Consider the following 27,760-nt stretch of genomic DNA (forward strand, 5'->3'; position numbering starts at 1 on the left):
TTATATCTCAGAAACTAATCGATCTACGATGAAGCCATTTTACACGATCATGGCCGGCTTGTTACCCAACAAGTCGATCGCATCTTCAACACTTAAAAGCTTAAGACGACGAAGATATAACCTGAAGTACACTAAATTCTCTAGGTGTAAAACCTACCGCTAAAACCCGCGAGCCCTGTACCATGCACAAGGGCGCCGGGTGCAGTGTCTGTGTGTCCCTGACTGACCTGCAGCGGTGACGCTGTCACAGAAAGCACCTGTTCATTGCCCAATGGATCCAGCCCAGTTCAGGAGGGAAGAGTGCCCGCACGTACGCAGCCAGTGTTACGGTCTGTGTTCGATCTATGTTACGGTCTGTGTTCAATCTATTTTACGCCCTGTGTAACGACCTGCGTTACGGCGTGTGTTACCGTCTGTGTTACATACCCTGTTCTGGGCGGTCTCCACCTTGACCCTCTTAGCGTCCCAGAGTCGGTACTGGTAGACGTGCGCGTTCTCTGCCGAGACGTCCCGCAGGTGAACGAGCAGGTTCTGTAGGCCGACCAGCGTCTCAGCTGGCACCTGAGAAGGTCAGGGGAGGGTAGGGGAGGTCAGTGGTGTACTGGTGTCTGACATAGACCAGCGGACAGGGGGGAGGGGAGAGGGATAGGAGTCTGGTGGCGCAGTAGGACCGTTCCGCGCTTGAAAGTGGACACATCTGAGGACCGTTCCGCGCGCGCTGACACTGCCTCTAGAACCGTTCTGCGAGCAGTCAGACATGCAGACCGGATTGATGTTTTGAAACTTTGACATAATAAACTTTAATTAATTCGACACAGGTAGCATAACCGCATGTGTTTTTTATATCGCGGACAAAAAAGTGGGGATTGTTAGGGTTAAGCAGGGAGTCAACGATGTTAGATCCCTCTCTGGGTCCTTTCATAGGTCAAGGTCCTGACCCGAGATAGCTGAGCTGTGTCGCAGCCCTGACCTCAGACAGCTGAGCTGTGCACGCCGTCGGCTCGGCCGTCAGTCGCCACAGCCGCTGACGCCAGTGTCCAAACAGCTCCAAACAATATCCGGCCCTGTATAGCAGGATAAGCCATCAGAGGCGGGAGTGATCAATGGAGGGACGCGAAACACTAACGCCAAGGGGATGACAACTGCTGAGGAATAAAGAAACTACATGCAGGTACACTAGGAACACGTCATGCTGGAGTTAACGTGTTCCCAGCCCGTCCTGAACCATGCAGCCCGTTCCGGTGATCACTCCCGCAGGGCCGGATATTGTTGGGAGCTGTTTGGACACTGGCGTCAGCGGCTGTGGCGACTGACGGCCGAGCCGACGGCGTGCACAGATCAGCTGTCTGAGGTCAGGGCTGCGACACAGCTCAGCTATCTCGGGTCAGGACCGTGACCCCCTATGAAATGACCCAGAGAGGGATCTAACATCGGTGAGTCCCTGCTTAACCCTAACAATCCCTACTTTTTTCTCCGCGCTATAAAAAATCACATGCGAGTTATAAAAAACACATCCCTATCAACCAGTCCCAAACAGTGTACCAAATTTGAGCGCAATCGGCGTGGCAGTTCAGGGTTCAAGATATATGAGCAACCCAAAATCGCTACTGCAGCAGAATAACGAACACTCTTGGCCCTTCACGTCGCACGTGTCACGACGCTCACCATGATACATCAGTTGTAGTCAATAACTCACCAAGATACATCAGTTGTAGTCAATAACGAGATGGAAGGGATAGGATTACGTGCAACAAAGAGTAACGCAGGTCAATCAGCCCAGCGGTTGCTGACTTACAAGCCTATTAAAAACGTTACAGGAATACGCTTCGCTAGCTCAAACGTAATAGAGTAGAATCATTACATATATGCAATTGCTACTATTTCCTGGTTTTCTTTATAGGCCAAGGCTTGGTAACTGATAACTCTGCTGCCCTGTAATGGGTCCGGCCCGCTGTGGCGAGTGAAGACACTCGCTCTGACTGACTGGACCGCCAGCCGAGACGCTGCTGACTCTGGTGGTGAATGGTGAGCGGAAGAGAAGAAAGTTTACGCCAAAGCTGAAGCAACTCTACATTGCTGTACAGCTAATACGCTTTTCACCTGGTGGCCAGTAGAGGAACTAACAGTTACTACAACTGACCGTCAGAAGCACCCAACACACACCTTGCCGCTCCCAGTAACATACCAGGATGTAGACCCCAGTCGGGCAGCGCTCCGGCGTCCGGCAGCCGCAGCTGGTCCAGCAGTGACAGCAGCCGGCCGGCGCTGCCCTCCGGCGCCGTCCGACAGGCGTTCACGGCCACCCCCTGACGGACAGACGTTACACGGTCAGCAGAGAGCCGACACTCGGTCAGCGGACAGTGGCGTTGGGTCACCGGATGGCAGAGCATCGCCGCAGCACACAGACCAAACAGGACTGTGCCGACAACGCAACCCCGTTGGAGTAACATGACCCTAATAAATGCACCGAAAATGCTCTGGTCTGTCTCCATTACTTATAATAATAAAAAAATGAAAGAACAACTGAGATGAGGGAAAGGAGTGAGGCGTCTGTTAGGGTCCCCGTGCAATACGCCTGGTGCGGTGACTGACCTCTGCGCCGCTAGCTGGAGAGCTGGTTAACCCGGCTGACGACCTTCTGTACCTCCTCGGCGGAGAGCGGGTGGCCGTTGGTGGCCCGCCGCAGCCCGTCCCGGTAGTCGGCCGCCCCATCCGGCGGCACGCCCTGGGGAGTCATAGCATAACACTCAGGCAGGTTCAGGTTTCAGTCCGACACACAGAACCGTCCGGCGACACGCCCTGGGGGCGACATATGGGCGCGCTCAGGGCTCAGGTACAGGTCTCGCGAGATTAAGCGGTAGGTTTTGCACTTTTACATTTCCGGTTATATCTCAGAAACTAATCGATCTACGATGAAGCCATTTTACACGATCATGGCCGGCTTGTTACCCAACAAGTCGATCGCATCTTCAACACTTAAAAGCTTAAGACGACAAAGATATAGCCTGAAGTACACTAAATTTTCTAGGTGCAAAACCTACCGCTAAAACCCGCGAGCCCTGTACCATGCACAAGGGCGCCGGGTGCAGTGTCTGTGTGTCCCTGACTGACCTGCAGCGGTGATGTCCCTGACTGACCTGCAGCGGTGACGCTGTCACAGAAAGCACCTGTTCATTGCCCAATGGATCCAGCCCAGTTCCGGCCGGCCGAGTGCCCGCACGTACGCAGCCAGTGTTACGGTCTGTGTTCGATCTATGTTACGGTCTGTGTTCAATCTATTTTACGCCCTGTGTAACGACCTGCGTTACGGCTTGTGTTACGGTCTGTGTTACATACCCTGTTCTGGGCGGTCTCCACCTTGACCCTCTTAGCGTCCCAGAGTCGGTATTGGTAGACGTGCGCGTTCTCTGCCGAGACGTCCCGCAGGTGAACGAGCAGGTTTTGTAGGCCGACCAGCGTCTCAGCTGGCACCTGAGAAGGTCAGGAGAGGGTAGGGGAGGTCAGTGGTGTACTGGCGTCTGACATAGACCAGCGGACAGGGGGAGGGGAGAGGGAGAGGAGTCTGGTGGCGCAGAAGGACCGTTCCGCGCTTGAAAGTGGACATATCTGAGGACCGTTCCGCGCGCGCTGACACTGCCTCTAGAACCGTTCTGCGAGCAGTCAGACATGCAGACCGGATTGATGTTTTGAAACTTTGACATAATAAACTTTAATTAAATCGACACAGGTACTCTAACCGCATGTGTTTTTTATATCGCGGACAAAAAAGTGGGGATTGTTAGGGTTAAGCAGGGAGTCACCGATGTTAGATCCCTCTCTGGGTCCTTTCATAGGTCACGGTCCTGACCCGAGATAGCTGAGCTGTGTCGCAGCCCTGACCTCAGACAGCTGAGCTGTGCACGCCGTCGGCTCGGCCGTCGGTCGCCACAGCCGCTGACGCCAGTGTCCAAAAAGCTCCAAACAATATCCGGCCCTGTATAGCAGGATAAGCCATCAGAGGCGGGAGTGATCAATGGAGGGACGCGAAACACTAACGCCAAGGGGATGACAACTGCTGAGGAATAAAGAAACTACATGAGATGATGTTTTTCGTACTCCAGCGTAGTACGAAAAACATCATCTCACGCTCTCAGTCCCAGCGGATAAAAACAACACCTAAGAAAGAAACTACATGCAGGTACACTGGGAACACGTCATGCTGGAGTTGACGTGTTCCCAGCCCGTCCTGTACCATGCAGCCCGTTCTGGTGATCACTCCCGCCTCTGATGGCTTATCCTGCTATACAGGGCCGGATATTGTTTGGAGCTATTTGGACACTGGCGTCAGCGGCTGTGGCGACTGACGGCCGAGCCGACGGCGTGCACAGCTCAGCTGTCTGAGGTCAGGGCTGCGACACAGCTCAGCTATCTCGGGTCAGGACCGTGACCCCCTATGAAAAGACCCAGAGAGGGATCTAACATCGGTGACTCCCTGCTTAACCCTAACAATCCCTACTTTTTTCTCCGCGCTATAAAAAAACACATGCGAGTTATAAAAAAAAAACACATCCCTATCAACCAGTCCCTATCAACCAGCTAACCCGCGCCCTTGTGGGGGGGGGGGCTATTTTTTGCCCCCCCTCCAAACTTTTCGATATATCTCCAGAACCACTGCGCCGATCGTCACCAAACTTTCAGTACCCTCCCGCACATTAATTTTACACATTGTGACCAAAAATTTTTCCAAAGACTATGATAGGTTGGCCGGAAATGACGTCAGAGTGACGTCATGTTCTGCCGTTTTCGACCCAAAAAAGGGTTTCGCGGGAAGAGCTGTCAGGCCTATAGCTTTGCAAATACAGAAAAATGATACAAACATAAAAGCTGTAGAATAGACAGGGCTACAAAACTGCTATCTCGGATTTTTGAAATTTTTGGATTTTGACCCCCAAAAATCAAAAAATAGATTTTTTGAATATAATAGCAAAAAAATCCAAAAAGTTTTTTGAATTTCGAAAAAAACCGGAATAAATGTGATAGTCCTTACCGCCTTCTATCTACATACCAAATTTGAGATCGATACCTCTTTTTTTGGCCAAGTTATAGCGAAAAAACTGTTCAAAATTGATGACGTCAAATTTTCAAACTCAATTTTCAGCAATTCTAGACCTCGTAGCGCAAAACAAAGACCACCATTAGACTCCCCGTGACGAGCTGCATCGAATCAATACCCATTTTATGCAAAAATATCAACTTTGAAATTTGACCTTTTTTGACCTGACCTTGACCTGACATCCACCAGAAAGTGACCTAAACCGTACCTGATGGTCTTATACCCAACACCATTGAGTTGGAAATGAAAAACTGGCCATAAAACATGTATCGCATAACCTTAGTAAAGTTGGGTTCATGTGGTGACCCTTGGTGACCTTTGGTGACCTGACCTGTGACCTGACCTGGTATGACCAGTGACCTCTAACAGCAACATATCTACTAGGCAACTGACGCCCTATCGCTGATTCCCGACAAAATGCGTTTTCCTCGGTGTTATAGCGCATTCCCTAGAAGACCCGTGAACGGTGAAACATTTCATCTTTGACCTGACCTGTGACGTCATCAGTGACCCCGAGGTCAATAAAATTTGGTTTCCCTCGACAAATTTGACAGGCCTTTCGAACGCCGTTTGAATTTTTCGGATCCGTCCAGTAGTTTCGGAGATACGAGGGGGGGCAAAAAATAGCCCCCCCCCCCCACCAGGTCGCGTTATAAACAGACCCCACCAGGGCGCGGGTTAATTAATTCGACACAGGTACTCTAACCGCATGTGTTTTTTATATCGCGGACAAAAAAGTGGGGATTGTTAGGGTTAAGCAGGGAGTCACCGATGTTAGATCCCTCTCTGGGTCCTTTCATAGGTCACGGTCCTGACCCGAGATAGCTGAGCTGTGTCGCAGCCCTGACCTCAGACAGCTGAGCTGTGCACGCCGTCGGCTCGGCCGTCAGGCGCCACAGCCGCTGACGCAAGTGTCAAAACAGCTCCAAACAATATCCGGCCCTGTATAGCAGGATAAGCCATCAGAGGCGGGAGTGATCAATTGAGAGACGCGAAACACTAACGCCAAGGGGATGACAACTGCTGAGGAATAAAGAAACTGCATGCAGGTACACTGGGAACACGTCATGCTGGAGTTGACATGTTCCCCGCACTGGCACTTATACTGATAGACCAGCCCAGCCTTCTCTTTGATCCCTAATTTGTCCTTGGGTTTGACGAGCCTAGCACTAAGGTTCGCTGCAGGTCTCGTGCTGACCTTCGCGTAGGGTCGGAGGACGCGCGTGACCTGTTCACTCACCCCCTGGATGTAAGGGATGCTTACATAAACCCGTTTGTCCTCCTCCTGTTCCCTGCCTACCCGTTCAGAACCACCACCCTCTCCCATGCGTAGTCGTTCTCTATTTTTTACCCGCCTGTGGATACGGCGCACCATTCGCTTTGGGTAGTGGTTCCTCACCAGTGCCCGTTCTATCTTCCCTGTCTCGCGTTCCTCGTCCTCAGGTGTTGTCGTGAGTCGTGATGCCCGTGTGAAAAGTGTCTGTGGGACTGATGCCTTGTGCTGTGAGCTGTGGTGTGATTCATAGTGAAGGTATTTGTCCGTATGAGTTGCTTTCCTGAACACCTCGGTCTTCATGGTCCCCCCTCCCAGTCTATGTACCTTTACATCCAAAAAAGGTAAGGATCCCTTCTTCTTCTTCTACACGTCACGCCGTGGCCGCCGGGGCGGCCACGGCCGTGGCAGCGTCGACCGGGGGGTCGACACGGCCCACCCGCCGCAGGTACTCGAAGATGAGAGTCGCTGATCCGCCCAGCACATGCCCCAGGCTCGGCAGAGGTCCGCCCCACAGGCGGGACCTCATGTGGGCGTACGCTGGGCATTCGGTCAGCAAGTGTGCTACCGAGTCTTCCTCCTCGCAGTTCAGACAGTCGGGGTTTGTCGCAAGACCGATCTCGTGGAGAGTCTTCCTTGTGAGCACTGATCTTCCCACTCTCAGTTGAGACAGTGTCACCTGCTCCCACCTGGTCAGGTCCTCGTGTCCGGGCGTGGGCGGTAGGTGAGGATGAGCTTTGGCTCGGGCTGCGGTCCACTCGGCGGATCTGTGGCGTATCGCCGCTCGGGCGCCGGCCATGTCCAGCGGGACCGCTGCCTGGCTTAGCTCTGCCGCGGCTCGGTTGGCTAGCCTGTCGGCGTCCTCATTACCAGGGATGCCAGCGTGCCCCGGTACCCACTGGAGGGTGACGTGCTTCCCGGAACACGTGAGGTCATGGAGAGAGGCCCAGATGCTCGCCGGTAGCTCCTCCTGTTGGGCTACCTGCCCGCGCTGGAGCGTCTGTAGACACGCCCTGGAGTCGGTGCAGAGGCGGATCTCCTTGATGGCGTCTAGGGAGTCGGCCGGCAGGCTCGCCAGGGACTTCAGTGCCTCCCGGACTGCCACCAGCTCCGCCCTGGTGCTGCTGCAGTGGGTGCCTGCAGCTGCCAGACACTCGATCCTGCGGTCGTTCTCCCGGTGTAGGATGATGGCCGCTCCTCCTCCTCCGTTGGACGTGCCTCCGGCCGCCGAGCCGTCACTCCATATGGAGCAGTCTGGCGCGGGCAGGGCGGCCAGGGCGCGCTCTGCCGCCTCTCTCCTCTTGTCAGGTGGGTCTGTCCGCCGCGTGGTGGTTGGTAGGTCCACGATGAAGGTCACTGACCCCTGATGGGCCGACCACGGCGGCTCCGGTGACACCCTCAGGAACGGCTCCGCTGGGCAGTCCGACACTCCCGCCTCCCTCAGAGTCCACTGGCCCACTCTGCGTATGCATGGCTTGTGGGGCAGCAGGGCGTCTTCATCCGGCAGGGCTGGCTCCGGTCGACCCTCCTCGGCAGCTTGTGCGCAGGCCCGTTTCCAGGCCTCGTGCGCGCGGTACTTGAGGCGAGGTCGGGGGTCTCGTTCCAGCAGCTGCTTGGCTCGGTCTTCCGCTGGCAGGCGAGCGATGCGGCTGGCTTCGGTAGCTGCCAGTTCCTTGGCCCGTACTGTCAGGGCGGGGAGGTCCGCCTCCGCCAGCAGAGCCGCTCTGTTAGTCGGGAGGATGCATCCGGTGATTATGCGGGCACACCTGTTCTGTTCAGTTTCGATCTTGGCGCGCAGGGCGGGGGAGGCGTGAGTGAAGTACACCGCCGCACCGTACTCGAAGACCGATCTGATGTAGGTGATGTAGGCCGTTCGGAGAGTCCTGCGGTGCGCTCCGTAGGTCTTCCCCGCGAGTGCTTGCAGGCACTGTCTGCGCTTTGCCATCCTGTCCTTGAGGGAGGAGATGTGGCTGCTGAAGGTTAGCTGGTCGTCGAAGGTGATGCCCAGGAAGGTCGGGTTCGGGTCGTACCTCAGAGGTTCTCCTGAGAACTTCAGCGTCGGTACCACCTTGCCTCCGCACTCCTTTGGGTCGAGGGTGAAGGTGGTGAAGCAGCACTTGGATGCGCTCGCCTGCACCTTCCAGTCCCGGGCCCACGACGCGACTGTGTCCAGCGCTGGTTGCATCTTCGCCGCACATGACTCCAGGGACGGTCCCGTGGCCAGGATGGCGACGTCATCGGCGAACAGAGACCAGGTAGAGTCGTTTGGGGCGTTCTTGTCGACATCGTTGATATACACCAGCCATAGTATGGGCGCGAGCACCGAGCCTTGCGGTAGGCCCTCTGGAAAGACCCTCCAGTCTGATGTGCTGTTGCCCCACCTGACCCTGGCTCTCCGATCGCTCAAGAAGTTACGGAGCCACTTGACCGCGTGTGCAGGCACTCCCAGGCGGCCCAGCTTGGCGAGGAGGGCGTCTCTCCACACCCTATCGTAGGCCTTCTGGAAGTCCAGCAGGGCAAGGACCGCACGCTCCGGCTTCGGCTTCTCGAAGGCGTCGAAAACGGACTGAGTGACTCTGATGATCTGGTCCATAGTCGAGTGGAGGCGCCGGAATCCCGCTTGGTTGGTGTTTATCAGTTGTCGGTCCTCGAGCCAGTACTGCAGCCTGTTCTGGACCATCCTCTCGAAGAGCTTGCTGGTGCAGCTGAGCAGCGAGATGGGCCGGTACGAGTTCGGGTCTGCTGGATCTTTTCCTTTCTTCGGGATGGCGATGATTTCGGCTCTGCGCCAGGCAGCCGGGACCTCCGCTGACTTCTAGCACTTGTTGCATAGCGCAAGGAGGTGGCGCTTGGCGGTGGCGGACAGCTGCTGCAACATGTCGTTGGTGATGCCGTCTACGCCTGGGGCCCGCCCTTTCTTGAGTTTTGCGAGCGCTGCCGACAGTTCGCCTTCCGAGAATGGGCTGCACAGCTCGCTCCTCTGGTTGTCGCAGGTGCAGTTATTTGTGGCTCTACGGGCTTCGATCTTGATGTGTCGGTCTTCAGTTTTGTCTTTTGGGATTTTAGAGACGGTCTGGTAGGTCTGGACGAAGAGGTTTGCTTTTTCGCGGTCAGTCGTAGCCGGGCGTTGGGGGGCGAGACGTCCTGGGGCTGCTGTCCTCTTGATAGTAGCTGCAGGTTTGGAGGGGGCTCGCCTCCCATCTAGCCTCTTGAGGAAGCCCCACATGTCGCCGTTTGGGCCCATGTTCGCGATCTCTTCTCTTGCGTAGCTGCGTCTCTCCTCCTCGAAGATGCGGTCCGCTTCTGCTCTCTTCAGCTTGTACCTCTCTACGTCCTCCCTAGAGTGGCCTGGAGCGGTAGCCTTCTTCAGAGCTTCGTCCCTGTCTCTCGCTGCGTCTTGACATCTGTCGTTCCAGAAGGCGTGTGCCTTTCTGTTTCCTTGTCCGAAGGGGATGTTTGCTTTTGCCGCTTTCATCACTGTCTGGGTGAATCGGGTGTCCAATTTGTGTGTGCTGAGGTCATCTTCGGTGCTCCAGAGCTTCATAGCCTTGTCCAGCGTGGACCTGAACCCCGTCCAATCGGCCTTCTTGAAGTTGAAGCGTCCTCTCTTGGGGATGTGCTGTGGTGGGTTCACCTCGATGGTGGTCCAGATCGGCAGGTGATCGGACCCCATGCTGGGTCTAGTAGACCAGGTGGCGGCGCTAGCCATGTCTCCTGAGATTAGGGTGACATCCGGTGCCGACCTCCCTCCCGTGCTCGGATTCACTCGGGTGTAGCTGGAGTCGTTCATAACGACAAGGCCGGATTGGGTGGTCCAGTCTTCGAGCTCTCTCCCGAGCTCGTCCTCAGGTTGGAACTGGTCCCAGGCTCCGCCGTGTGCATTGAAGTCTCCAGCCACTACATGCCGTGTGCCGGTGGCTATGCCGGAGAGCTGGATCGTCTGCCTCTGGGTGCCTTGACCCGCTGTCCATCTTGCCGGAGGGGCATACACGTTGATGATGGAGATTGGAGGAGACTTGGGAGGGTGGACGATGGTGCCCACGCAGTAGCTGTTGTCATCGGGTGTCGCTGGCTGGTACGGGTCGGTTAGAGCTGAGAAGGGCGTGTCTTCTCTCACGAGTGTGAGGACACCGCCTTGTTTCGATGATGTAGTCCGTGACTGAGGATTTGGTAGGCCGTCTCGAGTTCCGTCCGGGGCTGGGACATCTGGTCCAGCAGCAGCAGTCGCTCGGCCGGCTTCCCGCAGCACGGTCGCTCTCCGTTGGCACGCTCTCTTCGCCTTGCAGCTGTCGCACCACTGATCACGCGCGTCCTTATGCCTTCTTCGACAGGTCCAGGTCGCCGTTTCATTTTGACCAGTCGCTGGCGCGCGTTGGTGGCTCTGCTGCTGGGTCTGCGGGCCATCATTTGCGTCCGGTGCTTGATCCGGCTTGAAGTCCTGCCTCGCGGCGACATTGTAGCCCGGTACGGTTGGGTTGGGTGAGGTCGGTTTCAGAAGAGTTTCTTGGAGAAGAACCACATGGGGCTTCTCGTCAGCGATCCGCTTGCGCAGTTCGGTGAGCCTCGACATAATGCCATTGCAGTTGAATTGCATTATGCTGAAGGGGACAGTCTCTCGGCGGTCTTGTGGTGGGACATTGGGTCGGTCGTTACTGTTACCGCGGCGTCCTGGTTGCGACGGCGCTCTTGTCCGGTGGTTTGGGTTTTGGTCTTGTGGTTCTTGAGCGGTTCCTCTCGCGGGTTGTGATGTGGTTCCGCGCTCCGGCCGGGCGTCCCCGCCCGCTCGCGCGTGGTCCGGCGCGGTGGGGCTGGAGTCCCGCTGAGGCTGCTCGTCTTGAGCAGTGGACTCGCGGCCGTTTGCGGTGCATCCTGGGCAGGACCAGGCCGATCCGCGCCTCGCCATCCAGCGAAGATCGTGTGTGGTCAGCTCCGTGCACCTCCGATGGTGCCACTTGTCGCAGTATCTGCACTGCACAGAACTGCGCCCCACATTCGTCCGGCAGATGCCACACGGGTAGGCCAGGGGGCCCGGAGTAGGGCGTCGAGGAGTCACGGTCTGGTTTGTCGGTTGAGTTGCATTCTGGGAGGTCGGTGACTGCGTGAGCGGCGGCACTCGTGGCAGGGATCCGGCGGGCTGCGACGGCGGCGACGGAGGATCAGTCGCGCAGCCACCGCAAGTCCACTCCGAGTCCTCTCGGGCCATGCGTCGCAGGTCCTGCACAGTGAGTGGCGTGCATCGTCTGTGATGCCACCTCTGGCACTGCACGCACAGGATCGAGCTCCGCCCGACACCTCCGCCGCAGGCTCCGCAGTGGAACACTGGTCCGGGGTTTGTCTCAACATCTCCGGCTCTTAGCAGTAGCAGGGCGAGGTGAGCCAGTCCCCGCCCCGCTCCCGAAAACCCGGGTCTGGTAGGTAGATGTAGACGTTGGTCCGGCGGGTACGTGGTTTCGGAGCAATTTGACCTCTTGCGAGGCACACCACCCCCGCGTGAAGGGTGCTCCGTTGGTGGCCAGGATCCCTCCTTTTCCTCCTCGAGCGTGAATTCAATCCTCTTGTGCTGAGCGTTGAGGTGGTCGAGTAGTTCACCTACCTGATCTTTCTTTAAGATCACGAACGTGTCATCTACGTAACGTCTCCACAGTTTCACTGGGTGTGGAAACGACTGGAGTGCACTGGATTCGAACGATTCCATGAACAAGTTGGCCACCACAACGCTCACTGGACTCCCCATGGCCGTGCCCCACTTTTGCTTAAAGAACTTTCCGTTAACCCTAAAGTAAGTAGTACCCAAACAGAGCCGTAACAATTTTATGATATCCTCGACCTCCAGTGCTGTTTCCGCTCTTACCTTGCTTTCCTCATCCAAAAACTCTTCTTCGAGTCTCTGGCGTGCTACTTCACATGCTGCCTCTGTCGGTACCGATGTGAACAGCGCTTTGACGTCAAAAGAAACCATGGTCTCATCGTCACCGAGCGTAACATCTCGTAAACTCTCTTTGAAACTCGCCGTGTCCTTGACATGATGTTCAGACTTGCCTACCAGAGGAGATAATATGCTAGCTAAATGTTTGGACAGCTGGTACGTTACACTGCCTATGCTAGACACGATGGGACGTAGCGGAACGCCCTGCTTGTGCACCTTCGGTAGCCCATAAAGCAATGGCGGAGTCGGGTCCGACGGGTACAGTTTTAGATACGTTTTTCTGTCCAATTTGCCCTGTTGTTCTAAGTCCTTTAGCGCCCCCCTTACCTCTCGTGTGTATAGTCTCTCTTGAAAGTATCGCGTCCTGGGCTGCGGCGGCTCAGCGAACTATTCCATTCAGTTTGAGGACCCCAGTAGGGAGGTCATGGCCTGTATCATAAAAAGTACGCTGTACCACGATTTCACGCCATCGGTAGAAGGAAAACTGCTATATGACGCAGGCCCCAGCGGCTGACAACTGGGTCAAAACAGGCGGAGGCCGGCCAAAGGTCATGCTCGTATCGCTCTCCCTTGACCCCGTCCACCGCCCCAGGCGGATACCGGTGCCTCTTGGGGCTCACCAGCCGGGCGCTCATTGGTGTGCCTTACTGGGCGCCAATCACTCAGTGTGCGTGACGCGTAAAATCACAACGAAACGAAGTTCCGCCATAACTCTTACTGTGATGGGGCCTTCTGAATGACGTAAACAGGTCATGCGGGGGGGGGGGAAGCCTGGCATCAAATAAGTTTTTAAAAAGAACATGGCTGAATAGCATCTCTTTTCTTTTTTGTCGCCGTTCACTAACCGGCTCATTAAAAAGAGAGCTTCAAATATAGGACTAAATGGCTAGACAGCGAATCGGCGAACTGGCTAGAGAGATAATTCTTGTTTTTGAATCCGCTTACGAGTGCATGTGCAAGCACGGATGCATTCTGTTAGCGGTGCAACTGATGATTTTTTGGGTATATGGGCACGGGTTTCCGGATTTTACCCCCCCCCCCCACAAAAAAAAAAATGTGACAGTCGTGCCGATGACGAGTCAAATTGCTAACTTTGCAATGAAACAAATCTCAACAAATCCTCTGCGAGTAGGGTGGCTTCCGTTGACCACATGCTTAGCTGCCATCACAAGTAGAGATTGCAATCCCGAAACGTTTTGCCAATCCCGGGATCCCGAAAGTTTTTATTTCGGGATCCCGGGATCCCGGGATCCCGGCATTGTCACTAAATGTCGTAAGAGTGATTTCCTACTGACATATTTTGCGTCTTTAAGCTTACCACAAACAAAGAGGCAACCAAAAGCCATCCTTAGACCATGTCATTTGCATTAAAAACGATTAAATTTGCGAATAAAACGTTTCGATTTGATTAGCATTAGCATTTATTCCCAATTGGCCTTCATAAAACTGTGCGTCGACTAGATCGTTTACTAGACAGGTTCCAGCACATCCACGCCTCACTCACTCTTCGTCTACGCTACTCGTAGTTAGCGCGACAGTTTTAAGCCATTGCCATGTTGGTCTACTTAAAAACTCGCAACCAGTGTACGCCAACTTTGGCAGCTCCCTATTTCACAGTGTTTTCAAAACGTCGCTTGGTCACTTTACCTCCTTCCGATTCCGCTTTCATCATTAATGTCTCTCAGAATTTGCTCGAAAGTCGCTTTGAGAGCAGCATCACTGACTGGGAGAGCTTCACTCTACCGTATTCAACGTCTGAATCAGTGAGCTCTGCCGTCACTTGCGTGACATCTGTGACATCTTTCTGCGACACGAGCTCAAAGACTGTCTTGATGACCTCCTTTGTTCCGGCCACGGACGGGCAAGTCAGAATCGCTGAACGATCTGTGATCCTGATAAAGATGTTGCAGCGCTGATGCTGCATTTTTTTTTTGCTTTCGGGTCCTTTTTTCGTACGTATTTAAGCGGCTTAACCGCTGTGGGTGATACCCGAGAGCTACCAACACGGTCGATTGTGGACGGCCAATACGGGGTGCCAGCTAAATAGTTTATCTGCTTTATGTCACGCAGCACAATAAACAGTGTAAACAAGACTCGTGCAGCGGCTGCATTCTTTTTAAGGTGAAAATTGATTCTTTTCGGGATCCCGGGATTGGCGAAATTTCGGGATCGGGATCGGGATTAAAATCCCGCCGGGATCCCGGGATCCCGATCCCGGGATTGCAATCTCTAATCACAAGTTACCGGATGGCGACTGTCACCCCCCCCCCCCATCCCTCCGCAGTCCGTAACCACTCCCCTCGGCCCGCTGCGCCGGCTGCCTCCGCGTGTCAGACTTCGGTCAGTACTACCAGCGGCTCTCAAACCTTTCCGCTCAACCGCGGCTGGGACAGGTGGCGCCTTCCATCAGAGTCGCGATACTTTCAAGAGAGACTATACCTACCGGTTGGGTCCCTATCCAGTTCAGTGTACGTGTCGTGATCCCCTATTAGTGTTTCTAACCTACTTTGATACTGCTCACAGGTCATCACACATACAGATCTACCCTTATCTGCAGGTAAAATCATAATATCTTGCCTATCTTGTAGGTCACGTAACGCTTTCCACTCCCCCTTACTGAGATTTTTGCTTTGCGGGGGACGGAAGGAATTGAGAGCTTTGGTGACCTCGAATCTAAGCCTATTCGCTACATCCGGTGTTACATCGTCTGAACGGCACACACTTTCGACCGCCGAAACAAAATCCGCGACTGGAACGCTTGTCGGCGTCGGTACAAAATTGAGCCCTTTACGTAGCACACTGACCTCATCGTCACTTAGGCTTACCCCAGACAGATTGACCACCCACTTATCTCCATTGTCCTCCCCCTGTCCACCAGTCTCCTCCTGCTCACCGGTCTCCTGTCTGTCCTCCTGCTTACCAGTCTCCTGGCCACCGGTCTCCTGCTCACTAGTCGTGAGCAGGATACATACCTCGTGGTGGTATGTATTTTGGTAGGTGTTTGAGACGTTTGAGACGTATTGTCTTGTATTTTAATGCATTTTAAAGCACGGCTGACGAAGGGAGCAGAAGCTTCCGAAAGCTACCGAATCAATATACGCATTACTGGTGTCGAAGAATTGGTTCCTAAATAAACAACTCTACATTGCTGTACAGCTAATACGCTTTTCACCTGGTGGCCAGAGCCCTGTTCGGGTCCGCGCAAAATATTTTGCTGAGTGTGAAGTCACACATGCGATGATGTCAGCCGCCTGGCTCCGCCCATGCTCCGCCCCCTCTCCGCCGGCCCGCAAAGCCGAGGGCCACACGACACGCGGCGAACCGTGGCGCGGATGGACTGGTGTGTTTCGTTCAATCACTGAGTAAAATGCGTTCAAATGTGGTTAATAGCAATGTGCCACTGAAAAGAAAGATAATGATACCAAAATAACACCTTACTAACCACTTACAATAAGAAATATATGAGGGTAAACTTTAATCCGCGCCACTTTCGCCTCCTGCAGCTACTATTTTCTTCTTGCGCAAAACTGAAAGATTTTGCGCGAGCCTACGTCACACGTGTGACGTCATACGCCGAAGGGCGGAGCTTGGCACCCGAGAGACCCCAACTGCGCATGCGTGGTGCAAAATTTTGCAATAGGATGCGCTGCCCGAACAGGGCTCAGTAGAGGCACTAACAGTTACTACAACTGACCGTCAGAAGCACCCAACACACACCGTGCCGCTCCCAGTAACATACCAGGATGTAGACCCCAGTCGGGCAGCGCTCCGGCGTCCGGTAGTCGCAGCTGGTCCAGCAGTGACAGCAGCCGGCCGGCGCTGCCCTCCGGCGCCGTCCGACAGGCGTTCACGGCCACCACCCTGACGGACAGACGTTACACGGTCAGCAAAGAGCCGACACTCGGTCAGCGGACAGTGGCGTTGGGTCACCGGATGGCAGAGCATCGCCGCAGCACACAGACCAGACAGGACTGTGCCGACAACGCAACCCCGTTGGAGTAACATGACCCTAATAAATGCACCGATAATGCTCTGGTCTATCTCCATTATTTATAATAATAAAAAAATGAAAGAACAACTGAGATGAGGGAAAGGAGTGAGGCGTCTGTTAGGGTCCCCGTGCAATACACCCGGTGCGGTGACTGACCTCTGCGCCGCTAGCTGGAGAGCTGGTTCACCCGGCTGACGACCTTCTGTACCTCCTCGGCGGAGAGCGGGTGGCCGTTGGTGGTCCACCGCAGCCCGTCCCGGTAGCCGGCCGCCCCATCCGGCGACACGCCCTGGGGAGTCATAGCATAACACTCAGGCAGGTTCAGGTTTCAGTCCGACACACAGAACCGTCCGGCGACACGCCCTGGGGGCGACACATGGGCGCGCTCAGGGCTCAGGTACAGGTCTCGCGAGATTAAGCGGTAGGTTTTGCACTTTTACATTTCCGGTTATATCTCAGAAACTAATCGATCTACGATGAAGCCATTTTACACGATCATGGCCGGCTTGTTACCCAACAAGTCGATCGCATCTTCAACACTTAAAAGCTTAAGACGACGAAGATATAACCTAAAGTACACTAAATTTTCTAGGTGCAAAACCTACCGCTAAAACCCGCGAGCCCTGTACCATGCACAAGGGCGCCGGGTGCAGTGTCTGTGTGTCCCTGACTGACCTGCAGCGGTGACGCTGTCACAGAAAGCACCTGTTCATTGCCCAATGGATCCAGCCCAGTTCCGGCCGGCCGAGTGCCCGCACGTACGCAGCCAGTGTTACGGTCTGTGTTCGATCTATGTTACGGTCTGTGTTCAATCTATTTTACGCCCTGTGTAACGACCTGCGTTACGGCTTGTGTTACGGTCTGTGTTACATACCCTGTTCTGGGCGGTCTCCACCTTGACCCTCTTAGCGTCCCAGAGTCGGTACTGGTAGACGTGCGCGTTCTCTGCCGAGACGTCCCGCAGGTGAACGAGCAGGTTCTGTAGGCCGACCAGCGTCTCAGCTGGCACCTGAGAAGGTCAGGAGAGGGTAGGGGAGGTCAGTGGTGTACTGGTGTCTGACATAGACCAGCGGACAGGGGGGAGGGGAGAGGGAGAGGAGTCTGGTGGCGCAGTAGGACCGTTCCGCGCTTGAAAGTGGACACATCTGAGGACCGTTCCGCGCGCGCTGACACTGCCTCTAGAACCGTTCTGCGAGCAGTCAGACATGCAGACCGGATTGATGTTTTGAAACTTTGACATAATAAACTTTAATTAATTCGACACAGGTAGCCTAACCGCATGTGTTTTTTTATATCGCGGACAAAAAAGTGGGGATTGTTAGGGTTAAGCAGGGAGTCACCGATGTTAGATCCCTCTCTGGGTCCTTTCATAGGTCACGGTCCTGACCCGAGATAGCTGAGCTGTGTCGCAGCCCTGACCTCAGACAGCTGAGCTGTGCACGCCGTCGGCTCGGCCGTCAGTCGCCACAGCCGCTGACGCCAGTGTCCAAACAGCTCCAAACAATATCCGGTCCCGCGGGAGTGATCACCGGAACGGGCTGCATGGTACAGGACGGGCTGGGAACACGTCAACTCCAGCATGACGTGTTCCCAGTGTACCTGCATGTAGTTTCTTTATTCCTCAGCAGTTGTCATCCCCTTGGCGTTAGTGTTTCGCGTCCCTCCATTGATCACTCCCGCCTCTGATGGCTTATCCTGCTATACAGGGCCGGATATTGTTTGGAGCTGTTTGGACACTGGCGTCAGCGGCTGTGGCGACTGACGGCCGAGCCGACGGCGTGCACAGCTCAGCTGTCTGAGCCCTGAGGTCAGGGCTGCGACACAGCTCAGCTATCTCGGGTCAGGACCGTGACCTATGAAAGGACCCAGAGAGGGATCTAACATCGGTGACTCCCTGCTTAACCCTAACAATCCCCACTTTTTTGTCCGCGATATAAAAAACACATGCGGTTAGAGTACCTGTGTCGAATTAATTAACTGGTTGATAGGGACTGGTTGATAGGGATGTGTTTTTTTATAACTCGCATGTGTTTTTTTATAGCGCGGAGAAAAAAGTAGGGATTGTTAGGGTTAAGCAGGGAGTCACCGATGTTAGATCCCTCTCTGGGTCTTTTCATAGGGGGTCACGGTCCTGACCCGAGATAGCTGAGCTGTGTCGCAGCCCTGACCTCAGACAGCTGAGCTGTGCACGCCGTCGGCTCGGCCGTCAGTCGCCACAGCCGCTGACGCCAGTGTCCAAATAGCTCCAAACAATATCCGGCCCTGTATAGCAGGATAAGCCATCAGAGGCGGGAGTGATCACCGGAACGGGCTGCATGGTACAGGACGGGCTGGGAACACGTCAACTCCAGCATGACGTGTTCCCAGTGTACCTGCATGTAGTTTCTTTCTTAGGTGTTGTTTTTATCCGCTGGGACTGAGAGCGTGAGATGATGTTTTTCGTACTACGCTGGAGTACGAGAAACATCATCTCATGTAGTTTCTTTATTCCTCAGCAGTTGTCATCCCCTTGGCGTTAGTGTTTCGCGTCCCTCCAATGATCACTCCCGCCTCTGATGGCTTATCCTGCTATACAGGGCCGGATATTATTTGGAGCTGTTTGGACACTGTTATTAAATAAAATTATAAAAATTAATTATAATTATAATTTATTATAAAAAACACATCCCTATCAACCAGTCCCAAACAGTGTACCAAATTTGAGCGCAATCGGCGTGGCAGTTCAGGGTTCAAGATATATGAGCAACCCAAAATCGCTACTGCAGCAGAATAACGAACACTCTTGGCCCTTCACGTCGCACGTGTCACGACGCTCACCATGATACATCAGTTGTAGTCAATAACTCACCAAGATACATCAGTTGTAGTCAATAACGAGATGGAAGGTATAGGATTACGCGCAACAAAGAGTAACGCAGGTCAATCAGCCCAGCGGTTGCTGACTTACAAGCCTATTAAAAACGTTACAGGAATACGCTTCGCTAGCTCAAACGTAATAGAGTAGTATATTGATGGAGACAAGTAGAAAAACACGGAACAAATAGTGCATGGACGCGTTTCGATTATTAAATCTTCATCAGCATGACATAATCACAGAGAAAACAAGATATAGCACACAAACATTCGAGCTCGTCACAGTGCAATCGTCTTGATTTTAAAAATTCATGCATATGACATATTCGCTACTAATCCACCTGTAGGAGAATATCCACGAAAAATGATAGCAAAATAGATCACTGACATAGGTACATATGACACATGGATAACAACAAATTTGTACAGAACGATCATGAACAAGTAGGTACTTATTCAAACTAATGACGCGTCTTCTTCAAACTATACATCGCCGCTGGTTTTGCCCATTTCATCGAACCCACCCTAATATTAATCGTTTCGTTCATTGCTATAAATGCCGCCTCTGTCGCCTTCCGATTGTCTTTGTTTTTACATAATGCTATAATTTCCGCCCCGCCCCATCTTGGTAAATGATGTGTTTTCTGAGCATGAATTACTACCGCGCTATGTTCTGCGTTGTTTCGCATGTCCCGCTTATGTTCCTTTAATCTAACGTCTAAGCCCCTCCCGGTTTCCCCTATATATGATTTGTCACAAGAACCACAAGGAATCTTATACACTAAACTTTTTTCTTCTCCATTTCTTTTTGTGTGTTTTTTTAGTATATCCCCTACCTTTGTTCCCGAAGAGAAAGCGATTTTAAATCCAGTCATTTCAATCTGTTTCGCTATCATCTCGGCTGGTTTCGAATTGGGAAGTGTTATATATCGTTCGGTTTTCTTCGTCTTTGTTGTCGCGCTTCGCTTTCGAATATTGATAGCTTTTTTTCGTAATAGAGTAGAATCATTACATATATGCAATTGCTACTATTTCCTGGTTTTCTTTATAGGCCAAGACTTGGTAACTGATAACTCTGCTGCCCTGTAATGGGTCCGGCCCGCTGTGGCGAGTGAAGACACTCGCTCTGACTGACTGGACCGCCAGCCGAGACGCTGCTGACTCTGGTGGTGAATGGTGAGCGGAAGAGGAGAAAGTTTACGCCAAAGCTGAAGCAACTCTACATTGCCGTACAGCTAACTACGCTATTCACCTGTTGGCCAGTAGAGGAACTAACAGTTACTACAACTGACCGTCAGAAGCACCCAACACACACCGTGCCGCTCCCAGTAACATACCAGGATGTAGACCCCAGTCGGGCAGCGCTCCGGCGTCCGGCAGCCGCAGCTGGTCCAGCAGTGACAGCAGCCGGCCGGCGCTGCCCTCCGGCGCCGTCCGGCAGGTGTTCACGGCCACCACCCTGACGGACAGACGTTACACGGTCAGCAGAGAGCCGACACTCGGTCAGCGGACAGTGGCGTTGGGTCACCGGATGGCAGAGCATCGCCGCAGCACACAGACCAGACAGGACTGTGCCGACAACGCAACCCCGTTGGAGTAACATGACCCTAATAAATGCACCGAAAATGCTCTGGTCTGTCTCCATTACTTATAATAATAAAAAAATGAAAGAACAACTGAGATGAGGGAAAGGAGTGAGGCGTCTGTTAGGGTCCCCGTGCAATACGCCCGGTGCGGTGACTGACCTCTGCGCCGCTAGCTGGAGAGCTGGTTAACCCGGCTGACGACCTTCTGTACCTCCTCGGCGGAGAGCGGGTGGCCGTTGGTGGCCCGCCGCAGCCCGTCCCGGTAGCCGGCCGCCCCATCCGGCGGCACGCCCTGGGGAGTCATAGCATAACACTCAGGCAGGTTCAGGTTTCAGTCCGACACACAGAACCGTCCGGCGACACGCCCTGGGGGCGACATATGGGCGCGCTCAGGGCTCAGATACAGGTCTCGCGAGATTAAGCGGTAGGTTTTGCACTTTTACATTTCCGGTTATATCTCAGAAACTAATCCATCTACGATGAAGCCATTTTACACGATCATGGCCGGCTTGTTACCCAACAAGTCGATCGCATCTTTAACACTTAAAAGCTTAAGACGACGAAGATATAGCCTGAAGTACACTAAATTTTCTAGGTGCAAAACCTACCGCTAAAACCCGCGAGCCCTGTACCATGCACAAGGGCGCCGGGTGCAGTGTCTGTGTGTCCCTGACTGACCTGCAGCGGTGACGCTGTCACAGAAAGCACCTGTTCATTGCCCAATGGATCCAGCCCAGTTCCGGCCGGCCGAGTGCCCGCACGTACGCAGCCAGTGTTACGGTCTGTGTTCGATCTATGTTACGGTCTGTGTTCAATCTATTTTACGCCCTGTGTAACGACCTGCGTTACGGCTTGTGTTACGGTCTGTGTTACATACCCTGTTCTGGGCGGTCTCCACCTTGACCCTCTTAGCGTCCCAGAGTCGGTACTGGTAGACGTGCGCGTTCTCTGCCGAGACGTCCCGCAGGTGAACGAGCAGGTTCTGTAGGCCGACCAGCGTCTCAGCTGGCACCTGAGAAGGTCAGGGGAGGGTAGGGGAGGTCAGTGGTGTACTGGTGTCTGACATAGACCAGCGGACAGGGGGGAGGGGAGAGGGAGAGGAGTCTGGTGGCGCAGTAGGACCGTTCCGCGCTTGAAAGTGGACACATCTGAGGACCGTTCCGCGCGCGCTGACACTGCCTCTAGAACCGTTCTGCGAGCAGTCAGACATGCAGACCGGATTGATGTTTTGAAACTTTGACATAATAAACTTTAATTAATTCGACACAGGTAGCCTAACCGTATGTGTTTTTTTATATCGCGGACAAAAAAGTGGGGATTGTTAGGGTTAAGCAGGGAGTCACCGATGTTAGATCCCTCTCTGGGTCCTTTCATAGGTCACGGTCCTGACCCGAGATAGCTGAGCTGTGTCGCAGCCCTGACCTCAGACAGCTGAGCTGTGCACGCCGTCGGCTCGGCCGTCAGTCGCCACAGCCGCTGACGCCAGTGTCCAAACAGCTCCAAACAATATCCGGCCCTGTATAGCAGGATAAGCCATCAGAGGCGGGAGTGATCAATGGAGGGACGCGAAACACTAACGCCAAGGGGATGACAACTGCTGAGGAATAAAGAAACTACATGAGATGATGTTTTTCGTACTCCAGCGTAGTACGAAAAACATCATCTCACGCTCTCAGTCCCAGCGGATAAAAACAACACCTAAGAAAGAAACTACATGCAGGTACACTGGGAACACGTCATGCTGGAGTTGACGTGTTCCCAGCCCGTCCTGTACCATGCAGCCCGTTCCGGTGATCACTCCCGCCTCTGATGGCTTATCCTGCTATACAGGGCCGGATATTGTTTCGAGCTATTTGGACACTGGCGTCAGCGGCTGTGGCGACTGACGGCCGAGCCGACGGCGTGCACAGCTCAGCTGTCTGAGGTCAGGGCTGCGACACAGCTCAGCTATCTCGGGTCAGGACCGTGACCCCCTATGAAAAGACCCAGAGAGGGATCTAACATCGGTGACTCCCTGCTTAACCCTAACAATCCTTACTTTTTTCTCCGCGCTATAAAAAACACATGCGAGTTATAAAAAAAACACATCCCTATCAACCAGTACCTATCAACCAGTTACTTAATTCGACACAGGTACTCTAACCGCATGTGTTTTTTATATCGCGGACAAAAAAGTGGGGATTGTTAGGGTTAAGCAGGGAGTCACCGATGTTAGATCCCTCTCTGGGTCCTTTCATAGGTCACGGTCCTGACCCGAGATAGCTGAGCTGTGTCGCAGCCCTGACCTCAGGGCTCAGACAGCTGAGCTGTGCACGCCGTCGGCTCGGCCGTCAGTCGCCACAGCCGCTGACGCCAGTGTCCAAACAGCTCCAAACAATATCCGGCCCTGTATAGCAGGATAAGCCATCAGAGGCGGGAGTGATCAATGGAGGGACGCGAAACACTAACGCCAAGGGGATGACAACTGCTGAGGAATAAAGAAACTACATGCAGGTACACTGGGAACACGTCATGCTGGAGTTGACGTGTTCCCAGCCCGTCCTGTACCATGCAGCCCGTTCCGGTGATCACTCCCGCGGGGCCGGATATTGTTGGGAGCTGTTTGGACACTGGCGTCAGCGGCTGTGGCGACTGACGGCCGAGCCGACGGCGTGCACAGCTCAGCTGTCTGAGGTCAGGGCTGCGACACAGCTCAGCTATCTCGGGTCAGGACCGTGACCCCCTATGAAAAGACCCAGAGAGGGATCTAACATCGGTGAGTCCCTGCTTAACCCTAACAATCCCTACTTTTTTCTCCGCGCTATAGAAAAACACATGCGAGTTATAAAAAAACACATCCCTATCAACCAGTCCCAAACAGTGTACCAAATTTGAGCGCAATCGGCGTGGCAGTTCAGGGTTCAAGATATATGAGCAACCCAAAATCGCTACTGCAGCAGAATAACGAACACTCTTGGCCCTTCACGTCGCACGTGTCACGACGCTCACCATGATACATCAGTTGTAGTCAATAACTCACCAAGATACATTTTTTTTTTTTATAAATTTAGTCCGAACCTTTTGATGGGAAGGATTCACAAGGACAGAGCCACCGCTAAGCGAAGCTTGTTGCGATGACCCTGCCCTCTACCCTCCGATCGCGCAATTCCGATTCTATGGCAGAATTTAGAGTCCAAAGTTTAACGTGCGCACAAAGCCGCGCACGGCCGGTCCCCTCGCTGACTTCGCCTGGCTACGGCCTGCCACCAACCGCAACCATACCTGTCAGGAGACCCATAAATGTCGAGCGCCCGTCGCGCTTCGAACCCGGACTGTCATAACCGGGAACGCGAGCTCTCACCACGCGGAGTCCAACGCTCTAACCAACTGAGCTACGGGACCGGCAAAACATCAGTTACAGTCAATAACGAGATGGAAGGGATAGGATTACGCGCAACAAAGAGTAACGCAGGTCAATCAGCCCAGCGGTTGCTGACTTACAAGCCTATTAAAAACGTTACAGGAATACGCTTCGCTAGCTCAAACGTAATAGAGTAGAATCATTACATATATGCAATTGCTACTATTTCCTGGTTTTCTTTATAGGCCAAGGCTTGGTAACTGATAACTCTGCTGCCCTGTAATGGGTCCGGCCCGCTGTGGCGAGTGAAGACACTCGCTCTGACTGACTGGACCGCCAGCCGAGACGCTGCTGACTCTGGTGGTGAATGGTGAGCGGAAGAGGAGAAAGTTTACGCCAAAGCTGAAGCAACTCTACATTGCTGTACAGCTAATACGCTTTTCACCTGGTGGCCAGTAGAGGAACTAACAGTTACTACAACTGACCGTCAGAAGCACCCAACACACACCGTGCCGCTCCCAGTAACATACCAGGATGTAGACCCCAGTCGGGCAGCGCTCCGGCGTCCGGCAGCCGCAGCTGGTCCAGCAGTGACAGCAGCCGGCCGGCGCTGCCCTCCGGCGCCGTCCGACAGGCGTTCACGGCCACCACCCTGACGGACAGACGTTACACGGTCAGCAAAGAGCCGACACTCGGTCAGCGGACAGTGGCGTTGGGTCATTGGATGGCAGAGCATCGCCGCAGCACACAGACCAGACAGGACTGTGCCGACAACGCAACCCCGTTGGAGTAACATGACCCTAATAAATGCACCGAAAATGCTCTGGTCTGTCTCCATTACTTATAATAATAAAAAATGAAAGAACAACTGAGATGAGGGAAAGGAGTGAGGCGTCTGTTAGGGTCCCCGTGCAATACGCCCGGTGCGGTGACTGACCTCTGCGCCGCTAGCTGGACAGCTGGTTAACCCGGCTGACGACCTTCTGTACCTCCTCGGCGGAGAGCGGGTGGCCGTTGGTGGCCCGCCGCAGCCCGTCCCGGTAGCCGGCCGCCCCATCCGGCGGCACGCCCTGGGGAGTCATAGCATAACACTCAGGCAGGTTCAGGTTTCAGTCCGACACACAGAACCGTCCGGCGACACGCCCTGGGGGCGACATATGGGCGCGCTCAGGGCTCAGAGGTACAGGTCTCGCGAGATTAAGCGGTAGGTTTTGCACTTTTACATTTCCGGTTATATCTCAGAAACTAATCGATCTACGATGAAGCCATTTTACACGATCATGGCCGGCTTGTTACCCAACAAGTCGATCGCATCTTCAACACTTAAAAGCTTAAGACGACGAAGATATAGCCTGAAGTACACTAAATTTTCTAGGTGCAAAACCTACCGCTAAAACCTGCGAGCCCTGTACCATGCACAAGGGCCCCGGGTGCAGTGTCTGTGTGTCCCTGACTGACCTGCAGCGGTGACGCTGTCACAGAAAGCACCTGTTCATTGCCCAATGGATCCAGCCCAGTTCCAGCCGGCCGAATGCCCGCACGTACGCAGCCAGTGTTACGGTCTGTGTTCGATCTAAGTTACGGTCTGTGTTCAATCTATTTTACACCCTGTGTAACGACCTGAGTTACGGCTTGTGTTACGGTCTGTGTTACATACCCTGTTCTGGGCGGTCTCCACCTTGACCCTCTTAGCGTCCCAGAGTCGGTACTGGTAGACGTGCGCGTTCTCTGCCGAGACGTCCCACAGGTGAACGAGCAGGTTCTGTAGGCCGACCAGCGTCTCAGCTGGCACCTGAGAAGGTCAGGAGAAGGTAGGGGAGGTCAGTGGTGTACTGGTGTCTGACATAGACCAGCGGACAGGGGGAGGGGAGAGGGAGAGGAGTCTGGTGGCGCAGAAGGACCGTTCCGCGCTTGAAAGTGGACATATCTGAGGACCGTTCCGCGCGCGCTGACACTGCCTCTAGAACCGTTCTGCGAGCAGTCAGACATGCAGACCGGATTGATGTTTTGAAACTTTGACATAATAAACTTTAATTAATTCGACACAGGTACTCTAAGCGCATGTGTTTTTTTATATCGCGGACAAAAAAGTGGGGATTGTTAGGGTTAAGCAGGGAGTCACCGATGTTAGATCCCTCTCTGGGTCCTTTCATAGGTCACGGTCCTGACCCGAGATAGCTGAGCTGTGTCGCAGCCCTGACCTCAGGGCTCAGAAGGCTGAGCTGTGCACGCCGTCGGCTCGGCCGTCAGTCGCCACAGCCGCTGACGCCAGTGTCCAAACAGCTCCAAACAATATCCGGCCCTGTATAGCAGGATAAGCCATCAGAGGCGGGAGTGATCAATGGAGGAACGCGAAACACTAACGCCAAGGGGATGACAACTGCTGAGGAATAAAGAAACTACATGCAGGTACACTGGGAACACGTCATGCTGGAGTTGACGTGTTCCCAGCCCGTCCTGTACCATGCAGCCCGTTCCGGTGATCACTCCCGCAGGGCCGGATATTGTTGGGAGCTGTTTGGACACTGGCGTCAGCGGCTGTGGCGACTGACGGCCGAGCCGATGGCGTGCATAGCTCAGCTGTCTGAGGTCAGGGCTGCGACACAGCTCAGCTATCTCGGGTCAGGACCGTGACCCCCTATGAAAAGACCCAGAGAGGGATCTAACATCGGTGAGTCCCTGCTTAACCCTAACAATCCCTACTTTTTTCTCCGCGCTATAAAAAAACACATGCGAGTTATAAAAACACATCCCTATCAAGCAGTTCCAAACAGTGTACCAAATTTGAGCGCAATCGGCGTGGCAGTTCAGGGTTCAAGATATATGAGCAACCCAAAATCGCTACTGCAGCAGAATAACGAACACTCTTGGCCCTTCACGTCGCACGTGTCACGACGCTCACCATGATACATCAGTTGTAGTCAATAACTCACCAAGATACATCAGTTGTAGTCAATAACGAGATGGAAGGGATAGGATTACGCGCAACAAAGAGTAACGCAGGTCAATCAGCCCAGCGGTTGCTGACTTACAAGCCTATTAAAAACGTTACAGGAATACGCTTCGCTAGCTCAAACGTAATAGAGTAGAATCATTACATATATGCAATTGCTACTATTTCCTGGTTTTCTTTATAGGCCAAGACTTGGTAACTGATAACTCTGCTGCCCTGTAATGGGTCCGGCCCGCTGTGGCGAGTGAAGACACTCGCTCTGACTGACTGGACCGCCAGCCGAGACGCTGCTGACTGTGGTGGTGAATGGTGAGCGGAAGAGGAGAAAGTTTACGCCAAAGCTGAAGCAACTCTACATTGCCGTACAGCTAACTACGCTTTTCACCTGTTGGCCAGTAGAGGAACTAACAGTTACTACAACTGACCGTCAGAAGCACCCAACACACACCGTGCCGCTCCCAGTAACATACCAGGATGTAGACCCCAGTCGGGCAGCGCTCCGGCGTCCGGCAGCCGCAGCTGGTCCAGCAGTGACAGCAGCCGGCCGGCGCTGCCCTCCGGCGCCGTCCGGCAGGTGTTCATGGCCACCACCCTGACGGACAGACGTTACACGGTCAGCAGAGAGCCGACACTCGGTCAGCGGACAGTGGCGTTGGGTCACCGGATGGCAGAGCATCGCCGCAGCACACAGACCAGACAGGACTGTGCCGACAACGCAACCCCGTTGGAGTAACATGACCCTAATA

General features: G+C 53.9%; 1 protein-coding gene across 1 annotated transcript; it reads right to left on the reverse strand.

Annotated features, from left to right (window-relative positions):
• Positions 1-6,738: 6,738 nt before the first annotated feature.
• Positions 6,739-10,038, reverse strand: LOC122376995. The gene is made up of 2 exons (XM_043356956.1): positions 9,560-10,038; positions 6,739-9,148 (listed from the first exon to the last, which is right to left on the reverse strand). Exons 1-2 carry the CDS (start codon positions 10,036-10,038, stop codon positions 6,739-6,741), a joined length of 2,889 nt encoding a protein of 962 aa, XP_043212891.1.
• Positions 10,039-27,760: the final 17,722 nt, after the last annotated feature.

Source organism: Amphibalanus amphitrite, unplaced genomic scaffold, assembly GCF_019059575.1.
Source record: "Amphibalanus amphitrite isolate SeventyFive unplaced genomic scaffold, NRLGWU_Aamphi_draft 002441F_arrow, whole genome shotgun sequence".
Taxonomy (NCBI): Eukaryota; Metazoa; Arthropoda; class Thecostraca; order Balanomorpha; family Balanidae; genus Amphibalanus; species Amphibalanus amphitrite.